Raw genomic sequence first — 21,808 nt, 5'->3', positions numbered from 1 at the left:
ATTAAGGAGTACAAACCTGTTCTTTATGCCACTGTGCATAAAGCAAGCTGCATTAAGACAGGGTTTGCCAAGATTAGAGCGGAAGAACTTGAGTGGCCTGAACAGAGCCCTGATCTCAACCCCACTGAACACCTTCATAATGAACTGGAACACTGACCTCACTAATGCTCTTGTGGATGAATGAGCACAAATCCCTACAGCCATACAACAAAATCTAGTGGACAGCTGCCCCAGAAGAGTGAAAGATTTCATAATGGGAGAGCAAATCTTGACTGGATTGTTCAAAATGCACATATGGATGAGATGGTCAGGTGTCCATATACTTTTGGCCATATGTTGTATTATTTAGCTCAGGATTTTCTTAAGCATAAGAAAAATACTGTTAAACCATCAGTTATGTGTTATGTGAACACCACTGCCATGCAACTTTGATTGTTTTGAAATTAATATTTAATACATTTTAGTTGCAACTTTTTTGATATCGAAATGTTGTCCACTAGGAACTAGACAATATAGCAATCTCACTGAACTTGCACCTTTGACTATGCCTCAGGCTAAATGATGTTTTTGGCCATAAGCAAGAATCCAGCTGTACACTAGATACGCTCTCGTGGGCATGTCGTGTTTTTTGAAAATGTTTTTTTTTTTTTGTTCTCCCCTTCAGCAAATGCCTTGAAGAGGGGCTGTCAGCACAGCCAGCTACCTCTATAAACTCTGATGGCCCAAGCCGCTTGCGGCAGCATGAATCAAAGTCGGCAGAGAACACTCATTGTGTCAAGGCTCTAAGGACCAGGCCTCAAGTCGGCAGAGTTTTTGAGGAAACTTGAGTGCACAGCTGCAGCGTGCTGTCTCCATGCTGGGTGTAACTTTGCTCTTTGCCTTACAGCATTGGGAGCCATGGTACAGCACTCAGCAGAAAGTTCATCAAAGTTTAAACTGTAACAGGGAAAGGAGAAAGAGAGAAAAGTAAGAGGTTGACATGTTATGATTTGATTGCTATATTACAGCTGATTGATAACTGAGATATTTCTAAGCATGATCAAATACAAGAGCAAAGAGTGTACCATAAATCACAAAAGAAATCAACCGGACTCTTGAGAGGATCCAAATATTATTTGCCAGTGAACATTCCTATTTAATGAACATGTATGATTTCATTTTATCAATGCAACACAACAAACTACAACATTCAAGTAATATGTGGTTCATCAAAATTCCATCACCCCCTTAATCCCTTAGCCCCAAAAGGCAACAAACCCATCCCTAATCTCTCAGTGGTCTGTTTTTACTTCTTTCACAAAAGCCTTTGGTTAAATCCATTTCCAGCCTCTGTGTGTGTGTGTGTGTGTGTGTGTGTGTGTGCGTGTGCGTGTGTGTGTGTGTGTGTGTGTTGTTGAAAGTTTGGGAAACTGTGACAGGACCAACCCCTTTGAAGCCAGAATGAGAGACTTGTTACTCCAAAGCTGGCCAGAACTGATGGCAGTGCTTGCCTTTTTTTCTCCTCTAATCACTCCCATACATTTTACCTCAAGGAAAAAAGGCACAGAGAATGATGCTTGAAATGAGACCCAGCCGAAGGAAAGTGTCCGTTCCTCTGTCTAAGGAAGAACTTGTCACTTCACATTCACTTTACATTGGTTGAGGGTACAGCTCTGCAGCTTAGTATTCAGTGAAATATTGCATAGATTTCCCAAAAGTTTACTGGTTTCATAAGCAGTCATGTTTGTTCTTATTTATTCTACAATATATTTGGGCTTGGACTGTAGAAGAACATAATCAGCAGCAGCTCTTGACCATAGATTTTGGTGGGGCATGATGACATTAATAACAACGTAGCTTTAAACAAACAAACAAACCAAATAAAGTCAAGAAGCTATCTATCCCACTTTTCTAATGCTATAGGCTAGTATCTAGTATACTTTGAGTAACTTTAAGAGTAACCTATATGAGCCAGTTATCCAGCACACAGTCAAGCAGCTTGTTTGGAGCAGTTTTAAAACGTTGTTCGACTTTTTGATACATCTCAAAAACCTGACAAAAGGACCTAAAAGTAGCCCAGAAAATTCAGGCATTGGATAAGAGACACACTGTTCTCCTTTTTCATAACCTTTTCATGGTAAACAAGTACATAAGGTCTGTACATCTAATTTCTGATGTGCAGACCTTATCTACTCCATAATATCCATTGATTCCTTGATTCTAATTAGTTTCAATTCTGAATATTTGTTATCAATCAAGATATCAGGAGTATTTTCAACTTACCCAATCTGGTGTAACACTGCCATTAACTGTCCTGTCTGCTGTCCCTCATCCACAGAAAATGTTCACAGAGCAAACATGGGGCAATAACTACATTTACATGGACAGCAGTAATCTAATTATTGACCTTATTCTGAATAAGACAATATTGTGGTTAAAGTGTTTGCTTTTAGAATACTACTTTCATATTCCTGTTTTACATGTTATAAAAAGAGATCGATTAAGGGCACACGTCATTACATCCCCGTGTCACACTGTCCAACGTTCCCTCCAGAATTTCACATATCAGCACAAAGATCATCTTCATTATGGTACCGTATACAGTTTTGTGTGTTTCATTTCTACGTTTACGAAAGCTTCAAGTGCAGTTAATTATTTGTCATGCTATATGTGCAAATAGACGACGGCGGATACAAATTCTCCAGCAGCAGGCTTCCTCTGTACTTTCATTCATTCATGCCACCACGACAAACTTGGAGGTAATTGATGAAAGTATGAAGTAAGGACTGGTGGGAGAGAAAAAAAAAGAGACAGAGAAAGCCGTGCTCTCTTGTTTGCCGTAAAATGGTTGAGCACTGCTGTGTGTGTACGTGTCCTGTAGTAAAGTACGGTGAAAACTCCCACACGATGTTAATAGTATGATTAAGGTGTGTACATGTCTATAATGCACGTCGATAATGTGACTAAAATAGGAGTACTCCACATGTCTTAATTCGATTTGTGTTTACTTTGAGTATGGCTTTAGCCGGGTTAAAGTCATCAGAAATCGCTGTTTACATGGTAGTTTCTTCAGAGTTCTTCAGAGTATTGTCTTAATCGGGTTAATATCGGAATATTGTTGACCATGTAAATCTACTGACTGATTCTTAACCCAATGGGCCTCTATTAGCGCTTGTTGCAGTTCCTATTTTTGACCAGTAGGTGCAATAATGACTCTATGAAGCTAAATAGGAAAATAACTGCTCTGCCCCATGATTGTGTAACATCTAGAAAGGCAAGCAAATCAGTGGAACAGTGGCTTATATCTGTTAAATAGAAACAATAAAAAAGAAAAAATATTGGTTGTTGGTTATTCAAAAGAGGTAATTAGTATTTCAATGGATTTTTTAAAATATGGATGGAGTTGTGAGTAAGATACTTGAAGATACTGTTAATGAAGATAACCTTTGTTTTATAGCTGATGTAAGTGGTGTGCCTCTGCTTCACCTGCCCCTATGGTCGAGCCTCCAGTGAGCATAATGGTATTAAAGGTTTACACAAAGAAGTCTAGAAGTGTGTAACTGTGGTGAAAAAAAACTAACTTTCAAATACAACATTCTCAATTTCCATTGCTCAACACAAACTTTATTGTTTTACATTTGAGCGAGGATAAACACATAACCACAAGTTCTTTTGAATGTTTAAACATATCCGGGAAATTCATACCCTTTGATATCTGAGTTAAACAAGGAACCATGTGTTGCTTTCCTAACAATGTGACACAAACACATGTGTATACATCTCTGAATGAAAAATGTGGCATTTCTTAACAAAAATGTTTTCAGATAAAATACAGTGTGTGTGTGTGTGTGTGTGGGGGGTTTAAAGCAAATGATGCATGCTTATGGTTTGTTTGGCTTATTTTGCAACATGAGGTTTCTACTTGGACAGGAAGAACTAAATCAATATTTGTGAAAAAGCATACAAGCTAAAAGGTTCAAGAAAAGTTGTTGCAGTGTGATATTCACAGGAAACTGGGCAAAGATTCAACAAAAAATTATGATTGATGGCAACAGTTCAACTCTCCTTCCAGGTCTATACACAATACAGGCCCTGATTTCAGCTTATGGATGCCACCCACTAGCTGTTTGCGCATGCTAATGTGACCAGCCGCTCTTCTAAATGATTGGCATCTCGAAAAGGCAATGCAAAAGGTGTGTGTGTCCATCTGTCTGGAAAATGTGCTGCGTTGGTGTTGGTCCAGCCTTTAGATGTGGAAACCATAGCAGAACAGTGGCCACTGCAGATGTGACTGCATCTCACTTGCTTTGGCCATTTGTGTTATGCTTGGCTGAAATGACTGATATAATCATCTGAGATATGCACTGGCACGGCCACCAGCAAGCGACAGAAAGAAGCACAGATCGAGAAATAATGGCAGATCAAGTATAACTCGCACTAATTTCAAGTGGGGTTTTCACATTAGGGATTCAGTGGCTTTGTTTATTGACTTTGACTCTGTGTGCTCTGCCCAGGCAATCTCAGAACACACAATTACTTCCTCATGTGTCCTTTTTTACACATCCAAAAAAAAAAGAGAAAAGAAGCATGAAAAAGACAAACCATGAAACAAGGACGCATGTCAAAACAGAGAATGTCCTTGAAAACCTCACCCAAAATAAAACTTCTTCTTTCGAGCCTTCAAAACATTCTGTGCCACTTTTGGGTTAATCAACAGTGACACAACACTTTTCGGAGCTGGTGAAATCTCCATTGCGAGAAAGCCGAGATAGAAGAATAACAAACGTGGAAAAGTGACTACACAGGCGGCAAGGGTGACGAGGCACTGAAAATGGCAGCTGTCAAGTGAGCTGACGAGGAAATGAGCGAGCGAAGGCCCTCGCTCTCTGAGCACTTTGTCACATGCTGTAGATACTTCAAGGGCCAAAGAGGAGATCTGGGACGGCATTCTTATCACAGTGACTGAAGAGCATTTTCATCCCTCTGAATGGGAAGGCATGCGTGAACACCTAGGTAAATACATTACATGAAGTTCCTTTTTAGTCAACTTGCTGTACGGGATAAATGGCAAAAATCCCAAACTGTCCAATCAAAAGGCAATTTTTTATTTGTTGCTTTAAGGGGAAAAAAAGCTCATAGAAATTAATAATGTATCATTCTAGGGGCTAACATAGCTTATTAATAATTTAGTCCTTCCTTTAAAATAAACCTGGACATGTTATTTATTGTATATTTACTATTTTAAAAATGTGACCTTTCCCAAACGTTGTTCAATAAGAATTAATTCATTTGTTAGCATTAATAATATTTTATTTTATATTGCTTCTACTAGGAAATAAATTATATTGCGAATTGCTGGAATCCTTAACACAAGTTGATAAAAGTTGTTAAAAAAAAATTATGTTTATCACATAGCATGACATAGCAATCCTACACAGTGCACAGAAAGCTGCCTATGGCAAATATAACTGGAGTGTGTGTAAAAATAAATAAATTTGTAAATAAATAAATAAATAAATAAATAAATAAATAAATAAATCATAATGGACCATTTCTCAACAGGTGTTTTCCGCAAATTAGGTCTAATCCAGTGTAATGGACAGGCTTTGTTAATAGCATGGTTTCTCTCAAGGGGAACAATTACTAAAACTGTGAAGTATTTCCAATACCAGCATGGCAATACTTGTTGTGACTGAGAAATCTCAGGAAATACTGAGTTCCTCAAAAGAATATATTATGCTCATGACTATGTGTTGTTTGCACTTTATTTCAGATTGGGATTGTGAAAGGAAGTTTAGTTACATTTCCTTTGACGCTACGTCCTATACCTTATAGCTACGTCTATATTTGTATGTGTAAGTTGGTTGCACAATTTGGTATGTGAGCTTGTGTATGTGAAAATCTCATATTTAGGCCTGCTGTTACATTATGGCTATTTTCTCACAGCAAAAGCTCTTGGGAAATAAGAGACATACAAAACATTGACTCAGAAGGGGAAGCAAAGCATTGCTGACATGAATCCATACAGCTTTAGACAGGAAGTTGAGCAAACAATCAGCAGGAGCAGGTGTCATTTGATGGACAAAGCTGCCAGCATGAGGCTGCTTGTCATGAGGGTAAATAGAAAGATGAAGAGGAGAGAGAGAGAGAGAGAGAGAGAGAGAGAGAGAGAGAGAGAGAGAGATTCAAATTGTAGTAAAGTAGGAATTTTATTGGCCTGCCTCCAAAATGGTTTTGGCTGATGTTAATGCAGAAATAAAATGGATTCGAGGAGAGTATTACAAATGCTATTTGGGGGAACTGTTTGTGGGAGTGGCTCAGGAAGATTGTTTGTATAAACACTGTATAGGAATTCATGGCCTCACGAATGCAAATTTGTAAGAATTCAAAAAACAGTTAGAGTCAGGGGTTGATTTATATGAAGCTTGGAAGCTGACAAATGTATTTGAATAAGAAGGAAATGTTTTTGAATTATACACATCATATTACAATAGAATACATTATTTTGTATTGTGTTTAGGGTTATTTTTTAAAGGTTTATTGGCACCTGACACATGTGGGACACATATTTGTTGCCACAAAGTTGGAAGCACCCAATTGCATAGGATTTGTATAATAATTCTATAATTGTGTTTGATGTCCCAAAACCTGTTCCAGCAAACAATGTCCCTGTGCACAAAGTGATGTCCACAAATACATGGTTTCCCATGGTCTTCCACAGGTTGGTGTGGAAGAACACAAGTGACATGACGACTGCAGTCCAGACCTCCACAGCAGACATCAGTGCCTGATCTCACTAATGTTCATGGGGCTGAAAGAGCACATATCCCCACAGCCACACTCCAAAATCTTGTGCAAAGCCTTCCCAGAGGAGTGGTGGTTATTACAACCGCAAAGGACGACTAAACCTTGAATGGGACGTTCAAAATGCACATGAGTGTCATGGTTAGGCCTTTTGTCCATATAGTGTAACTAGTTGGGTCATGCTAACATCAGCTTTTAGGACTTTAGCGTCTTCAGTACTCCACTTAACTCTACTCTGGATGCTTCACCTTTGTCAGGGATTTGGTTGAGGCAGCAGATGCAAGTGCAGATTTTATTGAAAACGTGTAACACAAACAACCAAAACCGTGAAACAAGAACCATAAACATAAACACTAGATATAAAGCAACAAGCAGACTACAATCCAGGCTGCAGCGCACATGACAACACACACAATACAACAACAAAAGCTTGATAATGAAGCATACAGAAACCAGGAATTACGTGGGGGTGTTGAGTGCTCAGTGAGATGTTTGACAAGGTAATGTGACATACAGGGGGTAATGGGTAATGTGGTCAAGTGCCGATTTCGGCATGACCATGACAGCCTTTGGCCTAATTTACATGAAATCTGTATTTTGAGATTTGAATTTTTGAGATTTGTATTTAGCGTTCAAATTTGTCAAATGATATAGTATTTTTAAAGGCAAATTTTAACCCCTTGTAAAACAAAGAAAAAACACTGGCCAAAATTTACATGTATTAATTAAAATTAAAAATGTATTTAATTTAATGTGATTCATGCATGTAATTCAAAGAAATATAATTCAGAATCAATTAATTTGGTCAGCTCCCAAGCTCCATAGAATTTAATGCTTCTAGCTATTCATATATTCATATGAGAAGAGAGGGCATGCAACTTAACTTTATATGAAAATTATAAAAAATAATAAATTGTTCTGTGTTCTATGATGGACTGGCATCCCATCCTGAATGTATTCCCACTTCAAGCCCAATGTTCCCAGGATAGACTCCAGATCTTTCATGACCATGACCAGGATAAAGCAGTTACTGAAGATGAATGAATGAATGAATGAATGAATGAATGAATGACTAGATGAATAAATGAATAGATTGATGGATGGATAAATGAATAGATGAATGAACGGATGAATGAATGAATAGATGAATGAATAGATAAATGAATGGATACCATGAATGGCAAAACCCAACCAAATTTTTGAGCCCTAAACTTTAAGGCCTTATTAGTCACAACACTACATTCAGCACAGTTTATGTTATCTTTAGCAATGCTCCAGTCTCATTCCGGTCAGGTTACTTTTCCGCCCCCATTTCTTCCCCTGCCACACCAACTCTCTCTCTCTTCACCACCAAATACCATTAACTGCACTGATTGAGTCTTCTTTACAGGTCAATCTTCACTTCAGCAGCCCTGTCTCCTTTGATTTCCCCTCATTCCTGGTGCAGGAGTGATCAGGAATGTGCAGGCACTCTGCAGAATCCCCTCATTAGGCTGACGGGCCCAGTCGCAGCAACCATTAACTCCATTCCGGCAAAATTCATCGCACTGCCAGATAAGACAGATGAGAGGAGACACAAGGAGGGTGGGGGCCTGATTTGGACTGGAACTGTGTCAATGCACATCCAGCCGTATTCAGCACATCAGTGATGGACGTCTGTCTGTGAACTGTCCAGCAGCAGAGATTTTCGCTGCATCAGCATGGTTTAGCAGAATGAAATTTGCGCTCCATTGCCACTAATTTTGCCACTAATCCTTATTTCACTGTTTGTAGATCACCATTCATCACTCATCTACTTTGACCGTCTGCTGCTCTGGATGATCTCAAATGGATGCAGTAAAGATTTGCACATAAACAGTTTATACCTGTCACACCCTTTTTTCCATGGATAATCTCACCTGGATACTGTAGATTTGTAACTGAAAACTGGTGCTGCAATCATAATAGCTGTCTTGTGTTCATCCCAGCACTGTTATTCACAATATACACACTGAGTACTGAAGATGATGGGTTCCCTTTTGAGTCTGCTTCCTCTCAACATTTCTTCCAAATTGTTTCATTGAGATTTTTCTTCCCATTATCACATTTGACTTGCTAATTACATTCATCCATCCATCCAATATTCCATACTGCTATTTTCCATACCACTTATCATGCAGGAGCCTGCAGCCTATCCCAGAAAACTCAGGGTGCAAGCTGGGGGACACCCTGGACAGGGTGCCAACCCAATGCAGGGCACAATAGCACACACATTCAGACACAACAGACAATTTGGGGAGTGGAGGAGTACCCGGACTAAACACCCAAAACACCCAATGTAACTCTGTGGTTCCACATGGATACCCTAAACTGATATAAAAAGAAAGGTCTTGGTTAAGGACTTCAGTAAACTTACTGTTTGCTGTCTTCAAGGCATGGCACTTTCTGCATGAAATTAATCCTACACCTTCATCTTTTGTCATGGAACTTTACTCTTAATGAGTTTCAACACCTCAATGAATCTTGCAATTAGTTCAATTGTTTTCCCTGTCACTTCTGATTATTCATATCACTGTAATGTCCATGACAAAAGAACTAGATTAGAACTTAGAAACTATGATACATTTTCAAACACATCACCATAATCAAGTGTGGAACTCACATACACTGTTAACAATACCCATACTCCTTAAGAGGCATCAAGTGAATATACTGAATATGATTATTATGCATGTAACAGTGTATCGTGATTAAAAATATTTGATTGTGTTTCATTATCACTCTTATTAAAATGCATTGTGCTTTCCATGGCTTAAAGCATGACATTTTGTAATCACACTGTATTAATCAGAATGCATCTTCAAGTTTTCACTTATGATAAGTCAGCTAATCAGATGAAATGACTTCAATGATCACTTCAGCAATAGATTTAGACAGGGAAAATGTAGTGCATGTTCATACATTTTCATCAAATACTTAAAATGAAATACAATACAGGACACCTCGAGGTGTAGTGAAATTTTGTGGTGTAGTGTGTGTGTGTGTGTGTGTGTGTGTGTGTGTGTGTGTGTGTGTGTGTGTGTGCGTGTATGTGTGTGTGTATCATAACACTTGGAATGCCTTCTTTAGTTTCTTCTCAAATGTAATTGTGTTTGTTTTGTTTAGTAAGTTTTCAGGGTCATAACTAACCCAATATTCCCAATATGGGACCCAATAATACACCTAAATATTATTACCTCAGAGAAGGTACATGATTTATATAAAAACATATATTTTAGATTTTTTTTATATTCTATATTTTTTTATATTTTATATTATATTTATTAAGATACAAACCAGCACCATTAGAATTTATTTATGTGCACTGGTACAGAACAGAAAATATTAATAATGGACACTAAATGTCCTTTCTAATATTATTTCTCATTACAGAAGTTGCATTCTTCAGGCCACATGTGCTCATATTAAATATATTTCTTATTATTTATTTACATTTTTATGTATGTATTTATTTATTCATTTTACAAGCTAAATATTGCTGTTTATATTATTAGTAAATAATAGTATTTTATTACTATTATTAAACATATTATTTATTAATATTGTCATTACTATATATCATTGCTATTATTTATTATATATATATATCACAATTGTTCCACTCTGTTTAATGCACCCTAAACTGCATCCAGCTGCTATTTGTACTTCCACTGTAATGAAAATTATAACTGAGCCTTCCATTTTCACAATATTTGTATATTAGGATGGTAATTGTGTTGGTTGTGTTGTCTGAGATGTGTGTTGCATGTATCGTGTTGTGACTAAGCATCAAGAAAAATTGTTAATACATGTAAACGTATAAGGTGAATAAAATAATACTGATTCTGAAAATAATTTAAATATATCACCTAGTAATTTGTGTTTTTAGTCATTTTTTCATTCTAAGCCCATGATAATCCTTTCTGCCCATGTGTGCATTCTAACTGTCACGAACTTTGACTTATATTATTATTATGTATGACAGTAGTTAGATAACATAACCTGAGGGTGTGTAAATACTGTGTGCTTAGTAAGGTGCCACCCGTCCACACGGATAGGAAGCACTATCAAGTGCAAACATGCCTGTAATCACAGGAAGTTGGTAAGTAATCATGGAACATCCCTGTGGAATTTTCATTAATGTTTTATTGTATATGTTTAGTCACAATGATGACACAGATTTTTGGTTGGATTGTATGTGGGGGAAATTTGTTTTTGAAGCAATTCAGTGTAATTTTATAGCCCAATGCAGTATTTCACAAGGCTTGTAAGATATCCAATACAAGCTCTCAGTTTGATTTCATAATGTGCTAGTTAGTTAAATCAAAGTGATTTCTTTGAATATGCTTCAGGAATTTAGTTTGCACACACTTCAATGTATAGACCCTAGACGTGATTATAGTTCACATATAAAACCCAAAGAGTGTCATGGTGGCACAGTGTGCATTGCTGCCTCACAGCTCCAGGGTCCCTGATTCAATCCTTGGCTTACTGTCTTTATGGAGTTTCACATTTTCTCCCTGTGTGCACATGGGTTTCCTTCAGATTCCACGGTTTCCTACCACCTCCCAAAAACATGCCTGTAAGCAGATGGACTACAATAATTTCACCTAGGTTTGTCTATGAATGCGAATGTTAAAAGCTAAAAATAAAATAAGTCAACTACATAGAAAAACAATAAAATAAATACATAAAAAGTACAACATACATAACGAACAGGACAAAATAAGTGTGTCAGTCACATAATGCAAAACAGGAAAAGGAAGGACACAAGTTTAATAAAAAAAAAAGACAATGTACAGAAAAGAAAAAAGAAAGAAAAACAGCAGTGTGAAAATCAGATTTTAAAATATAACATGATGACAAGTAAATTAGCTAACTAAAGGAAACAGTATGCTATGTTTATCGTATACTTAATATGGCTACTTTGAGTTAACTTTTGATAAAAAAAAAAAAAAAAAATCTGTTAGATAATGTAATGCTATGACTCTGAGGAGCCTACAGAAACATTGCTTTCCCATCACTTTCTCATCTACGCTGATAGCAAACAAGTGATTATCCATTCATTCATCCATTTTCCATACCGCTTATCCTACACAGTGTTGCGGGGGAGCCTGGAGCCTATCCTAGGGAACTCGGGCCACAAGGAAGGGGACACCCTGGACGGGGTGCCAACCCATCGCAGGGCACAATCGCACACACATTCCCAGGCTATAAATAACTTGGAAATGCCAATCAGCCTACAACGCATGTCTTTGGGACTGAGTGAGGAAACCAGAGTACCCAGAAGAAACCCCTGAAGTATGGGGAGAACATGCAAACTCCACGCACACAGGGCGGAGGTGGGATTATAAGTGAGTAAATTTTATTTATTTACTAGAAAACAATGATTTGTCTGCTATCAACATATTTAGCTGAGGCCTGTGAGGTCTTCTTTAACACCACTGACTGCCAAGTCTTTATTATGTTCGAAATGATTCAATGTAAATTTCAATTCAAACACCAGTCTGACATATTGACTTAAATTATGTCCATTCTTTCTCAGTTCTGCCTTTTTCTTTTTTCAAACCCATTCCAGCATTTCCTGCTCTCAGACTGCACGAGAGACTTAATTTGCGTCAGCATGCATCTTATTAGCGACCTAACTGAACAGTTTTCGGGATAAATGAAGATATTTTTTACGGAGTAATTCACTGTAAACAAATGTAACCTTATTATTCATAACGTTTGCTTTAGGCGAGCAAGTTTACCGTTTTTTTTTCTTCCCACATCCTCCAGCTGTTGGGTGTACCACCCTAATCCTTCCTTCCAACATCTGTCTGCACATGCGCATTACAGGTCTGACTTTCCTCAGAAGTAAAAAGTTTTGCATGCCAGCTCGTAAGAAGTTTGTCTATCACTTGATAAAACCGTACGAAGGGTAAACGCGGAAGAATGGAGAAATCACGTTAATGACGTCGTTATGCTTATTCATCTACAGGAAGGATTTTATAACTTTGTTTCATAACACTTGGGGCATGTTGCGCCAGAGCAGTACATGTAACCGAGGCGCTATTGTTCTTCTTCACTTGTCACTCTGTTCACTGCATTGACGGCACGGTCTGGTGTATTTTTATTTTTATTTTTATTTTTTAAAAAGATATATATATATTTTTTTATGATAGACTATTCATACTGACCAAAAACTCGCAATAGCGTCAAATAATGTCAAAGAAAACTTTTTGCGTAGAGAAACACTTCACTGCGGCCGCCACTGCGCTTCTGCTGCTCGGCTTCATTTCATCATTCAGAGCAGAAACGGCTCCATCCTGTCATGGAGCTTACGACCTCTACTTCGTGTTGGACAGGTTAGTTGACGAGTTCTGCACACTTCATAAGTTATTGTTGATGTCTTTCTTACAGAGCTGTTTTCTGTTCAAACGTGTCACTTACAAACTGTTCAAACGTGTCACTTACAAACTGTTCAAACGTGTCACTTACAAACTAACGGTTAGTTTTTGAAGAACCTGTAAGAGTAAACGTTCTTGCTGGAAATTTTTTTCTTGTAACAATCACAGAAATTCTAATGGTATCCAGTACAAATACCATTAAAAACCGTCAACTAACCATTAAAACCATTACCATATTTGGTCCTTAATGGTATCCACTAGGCATAACATGCCACAAGTAGAAGGCAACAGATTACCAGTAGAAACACACGGGGACCATTACAGAGCCCCTTAAGTTAAAACCAATACAATTCTCATTATAACCATTAAAACCATTATAAATTCTACAAGGGTCGCCCCCCCAGCAGGGTTTACACCAGTGTCACGATATCCTGTGAGAAGTTATTCAGTTCAGTTTGATTTGTAACAATATTTGTCACAAAGCACGGAGCTTTAAAGAAATCCGGATGTAAATTTATATATTTAGATTCCTATTGTGCAAGCCTGAGGCAACAGTAATAAGGAAAACTCTCTGAGACAACAAGAAGAACTCTTGGGAGGAACTATGGGTGAAACCGGATAGTATGATAATAACCATCTTCCACCCTTGTATACTGTAAAGTCAAACTGTACTTTGTGAAAGGTGTTGATAAGAGTCCTGGGATGAGCACAGAACAGTGTTTATGATTACAGCAGCAGTTTTTAGGGACAAATCTACTGTACAGCATTTGGCTGAGATTGTCCACTGATGCAAGGGTAAGACCTGGGCATCAACTGTGATGTTATGCTTTCAGTGAGTGGTTCTCAAACTCTTTGCATACAGAGACCCTTTTAACTACTAAGTAAATTCCAACAGACCCTCTCAGTACAATTTATTTTATGAATATAATCCAACAGAGGTCCAGTTTGGCCTTATTGAGGCTGATAGTCTGATTTGTTTTTGGGTACATGAGGTTTTTATTAAACATCTTTGATTCAAATAACCAGTTCAATAGGCTAATAACTTTAAGAACTTAATGATAAGTACAGGGTGTCCCAAAAGACTCCATACATGGGGGACTGTGTTTGCCAACACTACGTCAGTTGTACCTTTGTCAGTGGATGTTCGTGGATGTTGGTCCACAAAATTTCTAGTTTTTTGGAATTTGTTAATATGTTTGGCAACAGTGTCGGTGTGATGTGACATGTTTCCTGTTACAGTCCATCACAACCTTGTGACAGCTTCCTGATCCAGCAATAGAACAATTACAATATGTTCTTCTTTTGTCAAAGGCATTCTTAAAGGCTATCTGAAAAAAAAAAAATATATATATATATATATATATATATATATATATATATATATATATATATATATATATATATATATATATATATATATATATATTGTAAACTGAGTATGAAACATTTTGGAAGACATTTTGTTACAAAGTGTTTATTTATAAAGTGTCTATAAGTGGAGACTTTTGGGGCTCCCTGTATAGTGACATTTGATAACAGTAAGTGGTAATTTTAAAAAAATAAAAAAATCTGGGCTTCCTGCTTCTTATGCTTCATGGACACCACTTTGAAGACTACTGCCTTAGGCTAGATGTAATTGCATCATGAAAAACTATGATATTTGCCAAAATTTTTAAAACAGTGTTGTTATTGTTGTTTTTTCAAGAGAAATATAACAGGGAATTGTCTGCCTTATCCTGAGTCTATTAAAGTTTAAGAACAACCGTAACGAATCCATTCAACCTCCTTAATACTATTCCAGTTGTAGCACAAACAAACAAACAGCCAAACAAATTCAGTGCTACTCTTTGAGGTCTTTAGCTCAGTACTAAACACAGCTCACTGGCAATAACTATAATAACTGGTCTGACAAGATTTATCCAGATTCAACAGTTTGCAGAGATGTAACAGCTTTTCATTTTCTATAAATTTCTCCCTAAAGGCAACTTGTGCATATTTCTTTATTATTGGGCCCTAGAACATTGTAGTAATTTTAACCATGTATACAAAGCTGTTGTGAAAGAGAAGGGATGCTGCTTATTAAGGTGTTAAGTTTCCTGCCAGCCAGGTTATTTGAAATGTCTAGTAGTAGAAAATCCAAGGGTTTTTGTCAAAAAGTGTTCAAAATTATGACATAAATCCAGTTGCCTTGAACTACTCCTACTACTACATATGTTCAGTCTGCAGAAACTCCTTTGAACAGAAACAGTTTTGAGGAATTCTTTATGCTCTTGTTTGTTTAGGTTCATGATTATCTTTATTTCCTTATCTTTTAAGAAATGCTGGTTGGCCACCACCCAGACATCAAGGAAATTACAAGATGCTAACACAAATCTGTGTTAGCATCTTGTAATTTCCTTGATGTCTGGGTCTTTGCTCTACTTATGAAGTGAAGATACAGACCAAGCTTCTCCATAATACTAATGATAGCCTCAGTTTATGACTAAACTCATAGGCTGACACTGTTTTATGAACACTTTAGTGTTGCAGGCCTGCTGTGATGAAATTTGATTTGAACAATTAACCCACATAAAATGTGCAGTTTTTTTAAAAAAAATTTCTTACTTTTGTACCGGAATATGGCTTGATCCTTAAATAACAATACAGTAGTTGTTTCTGCTTTTTGTTTTTGAGAGGTAGATACAGTAATTCAGAGTTACTATTCAGCATTAATGTAGCCATGATGGAATTTCCACTGGTGAGACAACTATCCTGTTTGTATGAATCATATTTATTTTCACTGTTGTTATTTATTTATTTATTTCCAATGTTTTCTTGTCACTATCATACACTTTACCTGGCTGCTTCTGCAATAACTGGTATGTCCATATTTGGTATTAGCTAATCTGCTGAATATTCAGTCATAGCATGTTATGTTTACATTTATACCATTTTAAATTATAATGTTACTCCTTGGCACATATCTTTTGCACTACATGCTATATTGGACACTTCCACACTAAAACAGTGTACTGTTCGGCGCTACACTGTCACTTACTGTGCCTATTGTCCTGTTTTAATAGTACTGTACTGTCCTGTTTTGTTAGCACACGTTTGCATGTGCACTTTATGTAAATATGTGTGGATCTTATTTAGTTCTATGTTGTCTCATGTGGTTAGTGTCTTGTTTTATGTAGCACCATGGTCCTAGAGGAACGTTGTTTTGTTTCACTGCGTACTATACCTGCTGTATATGGTTGAAATGACGGTAAAGCCACACGAAATTGAACTTCTGTTTAAAAGAATTAGCAAATAAAACTTGACTGAGTCAGCAAGCACACCAAAACAACCACATCAAAAACCACAATGTTCCGTTTTATTTTTGCTTAAATATACAGACGGGTTGCAGTTCCTGGTGTTCATGCTCCCAATACAGTTCTAGAGACTTGCAGAATATATGACAAGATGAATTGAAGCTCTTCTGGTGGCTCATGGTGGCATAACACCTTACTTATAAATATACTTATAACCAATATTTTTGTGACCTCCATTAACTTTGTGATTTTATCCTCTTTATTACAGGTCGGGAAGTGTCTCGAAAAATTGGGTTCAGATCTATGAGTTCGTGAGAAATCTCGTAGACCGCTTTGTGAGGTAAGAAGTCCTGTATTTTTTCCATAAAAAATATTGAAAGTATATGCAAGATTAATTAATTATAGTGCCTTATACTGTGAAACAGAGTGCACAATTCAGTTCATCTTACCACACATCCGGCTTGGAAATGATTCTGAAAGGGGGAGGGGGATTTCAGATATGGAATAAACAAAAAAAAGCCCTGATGAATGTTGAACTTACGTAACGTTGACTCAATGTATGTGCCAGTACAGACGGTAGCGACCTAGCCAGAAGAAAGCAGTCTGCTTGAGAAAATAGCAAAGGGAGCAGGTGGGAGTGGGTGGCAGAGAGGCTCAGTCTTCTGGGCTGCGAGAATGGCCATTTGCACCAAAACCTTCCAACGCCACACTTATCCCTCACACATAACGGGAGGAGAGGCAGAGAATGTACTTTAAGGAATGGCGTGCGAGAGTAGACCAGCACAGTCTGCTCTTGACTTTGACACTCTTCTGTTGCACCATGTGGAATCTGCTGGCCCTTTTCCTGTTCATGCTCTCTCTCTTGTTGTTTCTTTGTTCAGTGTTAGATAGACCAGCTGTATCAAACGTTAATTAAATCATTAGTCCAAAGAGGATTTGCTAGGAGATCCCTAGTTGCCTCAGTATTGTACGATAAGTCTCAACAATTCTGCTGTGAGAGCTTGAAGTCTGAACTCGGTGATGCAACCTTAAACTTGCTTCACTTAACAGTACATTCACCAGCCTTCCTCAATTGTCCATGGCTTAATCATGCACTAAAATATTGAAAATGATGATTGACATTTTTTGTCACTAGAGGTTGCCTATTTGAGCATATTGGCTCTATTTTCATGAATAATCTCATGTGGGGGATGATTGCAGGTTGAATGTGTCAGTGAAGTGCGAAAAAGCGGCACCTCTCCTTATGCTCAAGAGTCCTGAGACCTGACTAGCTGTGAGGTCTGCAACCCAACATGTTTCAGTGCTATATTAGCTTTAGTGACAGAAGGTTGACAGAAAGACCAACTGCTTGACGAGCTAGGTTAATAATCCGTAGTTTATATGCAAAACGCTATTGTTTATTCTTGTCTAGTTCTTATGTAGGGAAATATATCATATATAAAAATAATTTAAGGAACATATAATACACCAGAATGATGTAAAATAAAGTTGTGGGCTAGAAAGTGGGTTTTATTTATGAGGCGCCACATATATAAAAAGCAGTCATGTATTTTGGATGTGCCGAGTGCAGGGTGAGTCACTCAGCATGGTTTTCATTAATCACTTACTTCCTCCTGAGGGGATTTTTTACAACTATGTCACACCTTTTTATTAGACGGCCATACCAGCATCTTATTCATAGCATGACTCTGTTGAGATCTTAAGCTGTGTTTAGATGTTGACATGGCAGAAGACTAAGGGCTGGCATTATTTTTAGGAACACTATTTAAATAATTATATAATTATTGAATTAACTAAATGTTAGTCAATGTATATGAATACATTTCTTATAAATGCTTTGAACCATTCTGTTCTATTTGGGTCACTTTGAAGTGGAGCAATATTAATTGACTAAATGACTATTACTATAGGCAAGGTGGCTTAGAGGTTAGCAATTTTTCCTCGCACCTCTGGGGTTGGGGGTACAAATTCCGCCTTTGCCCTATGTGCACAGAGTTTCTCCCCATGCTTCAGGGGTTTCCTCAAGGTACTCTGGTTTCCTCCCCAAGTCCAAAGACCTGCTTTGTAGGCTGATTGGCATTTCCAAATTGTCTGTAGTGTGTGAATGTGTGTGCAATTGTGCTCTGAGATCTCTTTGCATCCAGGCACCACTGTGACCCAGAGTAGGATAAGCAGTATGGATAATGGATGTATGGATGAACAACTACTAGAAACAAATTTTACACTATGAAAATTTACGTGCTTGACTTAATTTGCCATTATATATATATATTACAGATCAGAGAATATGTTTAGCTCTTTTTTTCCCTGAGGAACATAAGGGTTAAGTTGAATTTTGTTTAAATTAAGTATTATGTACAAACTATGTTTATTTTCCATTGCAGCCCCAATATGAAGGTTTCATTCATTGTTTTCTCAACAAGCGCAGAAATAATTTTGCCAGTCACTGGAGACAGGTACAGTTGTGCTACAAATACTATTCGAAGTATTATAGTCTATGTTGTATAGATTTAAAGAAGCCAAATGTGCTATAACTGTTCTAAAATGTTTTTTAAATAGAGAATAGCAATATCACTGAATCATAATAGCCAGGAAGTATTATGTAATTCAGCATTTTACCCTGCAAACTTAGCATTTTACCCTGCAAATTCAGCTCCCAATTAACCACTGCCTTTATATGTTATTGCATTCCAGAGCAAAGATTGAGGAAGGCCTACAGAAACTGAGTAAAGTTATACCTTCAGGTGAAACATATATGCATGAAGGAATTATAAAGGTAAACAAGAATATTTACCCACTAGACTCATGAATGCTTATGTACTGTAGATGCTGTGGATGTTGGGCTGGAAATATATTCTACACCTGTATAACTGTATAGAATACAATGCAAATGAACATATTTGTGGAACATATTCGCAGGACTGCGTTTAAGTCCTGAGCAAGCTAATTGTAGTGTACGGCATGATTACATCATATTACAGTACATCATATCCTCCTATTTACAGTACATACCAAATCTTATACATCATTGAAATATAAATGAATAAGATGAATAAGTATGATTTTCACTCGATGTAACAGATTATTTCATATCATTATGTCTGGAATTTAAAGGATACTAGTTTCACTCACATTCCAGATAAGCGATAAGCAAGTGTTCAGGACATGTTCAAGACATGTCAGGACATGATCTTGTTAACACACATTCAACATCTTGGCTCTGAAACTTCACTGTTTACTTTTTAATATTTTTGTGGGTCTTGCATGACTGCATTATTATAAATTACATGAACATACAGTACAGTATATATATACATGATGCACTCCTATGTGTCCTCATCTTCAGGCAACTGAGCAGATGAAAGAACAAACCCAAAAGTCTTCAAGCATCATAATTGCTTTGACAGATGGGAAGCTTGATGTATATGTCCATGAACTTACTGTAAAACAGGTAAGGTCATTTATATTGCTGTGACAATGAGTGTGGTGATGCAGGAGAAATACCATGTTCCCTTGTTTTTTTCTTGCAGGCAGAAGTAGCAAGGCAGTATGGAGCTCGTGTATATTGTGTTGGTGTTAAGGACTTTGACAAAGATCAGGTAAATAAATCTTCTGCAAAATGTAGCCCTGCTATGAACAACTGACAATGAAAATGAACACAACATCATCACATAGACATTCTACTTGTGTATGATGCCTTTGAAAACATGAGAAGATGATTTTGTTGTAACATTTTTTAACACAAACTTCTTTGGTCTTGCACATTTGAATGTGGTTATTTTGCTGAGTACCAGCTTGTACAATCGCTGCTCTTTCTTCCTGTGTGGACATGAGATGAAAGACAGATATTGGAGCGGAAAAGCTTAGCCATGACCAATGTTTCTGTTACTGAAAGTTCATTCCTGGTCACCGTTTAACATTCCTATGTTTCTGCCTACAGCTGGCTGATGTGGCTGATAGTACAAATCAAGTCTTCCCAGTCAATGATGGCTTCCAGGCTCTCAAAGGAATTGTTAATTCGGTAAGTTATTTTGTGCAGCTTATGTAATTTATAATGCCGATTTTGCCATTTTAAATTTGAACTACAGAAATATCCACTACTGTAAATGTACGCTACTTTAACTATATCATAGGTCAAGTGAAGTTGTCTCTTTGCAGAAACTGACTTGGACAAATGATATTTCCTAAAATAAAATACAGAAACATGTTTCTAAAAACTGGTCTAAAAATGCTGTGGCATGCTATTTAGCGAACTGTACAACCAGATTACAATAACTCTGACCAAGTTTTTACATAATGCACTTATAGCAGTTACAGTGCCTTGCATAAGTTGACAGTCCACCACCCCCAGCATTTAACTTTTCCACATTTTGTAGCATCACAAACTGAATTAGGGGCCTTTGGTTAGCACACTTGCCTTACACTTCTGGGGCTGGCGGTTTGAATCCCGGCTCTGCCCTGTGTGCGAGGAGTTTGCATGTTCTCCCCATGCTTCAGGAGTTTCCTCCAGGTACTCTGGTTTCCTCCCCCAATCCAAAGATATGCATTGTAGGCTGTAGGCTGATAGGCATTTCCAAATTGTCTGTGGTATGTGAATGTGTGTGTGATTGTGCCCTGCGATGGGTTGCTACCCCATCTAGGGTGTCACACACCTTGCGCCCCTTGTTCTCTGGGATAGGCTCCAGGCTCTCCCGCGACCCTGTGTTGGGTTAAACAGTATGGAAAACGAATGTATTCACAAAATGGGGAAAAAAAATTGATTAGTATTTTATTTTATTATTTTATTATGACAATGATTATTTATGGTGAGTTGAAAAAGTAAAAATTTATTGACAAATTTCAATAAATCAGTCCATGTCCATGTAAATCCATTTCAATTCCAGTTTGTAACATTATTAAATTATGTTCAGAGGGGTGACTCAAGGCATGGTAGTTCTATACGATGTGCTCTCCTGCTTTATTTTAAAAGAGCTACAGTTAAGTAAACTCTGACTGATTGGTTTTACATTGGTTTGGTAACTAATATATTAATGGTGAGATGCGCAAACTTGTCTAACACAAGACTTAGTCAAGAATCTAATTAACAAGGCAGTGTTTGCTTTTTCATAAAGTATTGAATTTATTGAACAAGAAGCATTCTTCTATCATGTCCTATCAACTACTGGCTAAGCCCACTTGGCCAGAGGGAGGTATGAGCCTTGCAAAACAGGCATTCTCCAGTGATTAGTAATCCTGGAGGTTGGACTAGTTGGCCTCATGATGCTCGGTGCTCAGATTTCTAGGATTTGAGATCATCTGTGCAGCTTTGCTGTGAGAGCCTAAAGT

General features: G+C 37.4%; 1 protein-coding gene across 1 annotated transcript in view; it reads left to right on the top strand.

Moving 5' to 3' along the window:
* The first annotated feature begins 12,669 nt into the window (after positions 1-12,669).
* The window catches only part of antxr2a (ANTXR cell adhesion molecule 2a), a 48,785-nt gene continuing 39,646 nt past the window's right edge, over positions 12,670-21,808 (top strand). Inside the window, exons 1-7 of the mRNA XM_017452288.3 lie at positions 12,670-13,148; positions 16,752-16,823; positions 18,868-18,939; positions 19,178-19,259; positions 19,830-19,934; positions 20,014-20,082; positions 20,424-20,504. Of these exons, the coding sequence (XP_017307777.1) occupies positions 13,006-13,148; positions 16,752-16,823; positions 18,868-18,939; positions 19,178-19,259; positions 19,830-19,934; positions 20,014-20,082; positions 20,424-20,504 (624 nt within the window). The 5' untranslated portion in view covers positions 12,670-13,005. The remainder of the gene's footprint in view (positions 13,149-16,751; positions 16,824-18,867; positions 18,940-19,177; positions 19,260-19,829; positions 19,935-20,013; positions 20,083-20,423; positions 20,505-21,808) is intronic.

The sequence above is a fragment of the Ictalurus punctatus genome, chromosome 22, assembly GCF_001660625.3.
Source record: "Ictalurus punctatus breed USDA103 chromosome 22, Coco_2.0, whole genome shotgun sequence".
NCBI classification, from domain to species: Eukaryota; Metazoa; Chordata; class Actinopteri; order Siluriformes; family Ictaluridae; genus Ictalurus; species Ictalurus punctatus.
The sequence above is the reverse complement of the archived record's forward strand: the minus strand, read 5'-3'. Positions and strand labels throughout refer to the sequence as shown.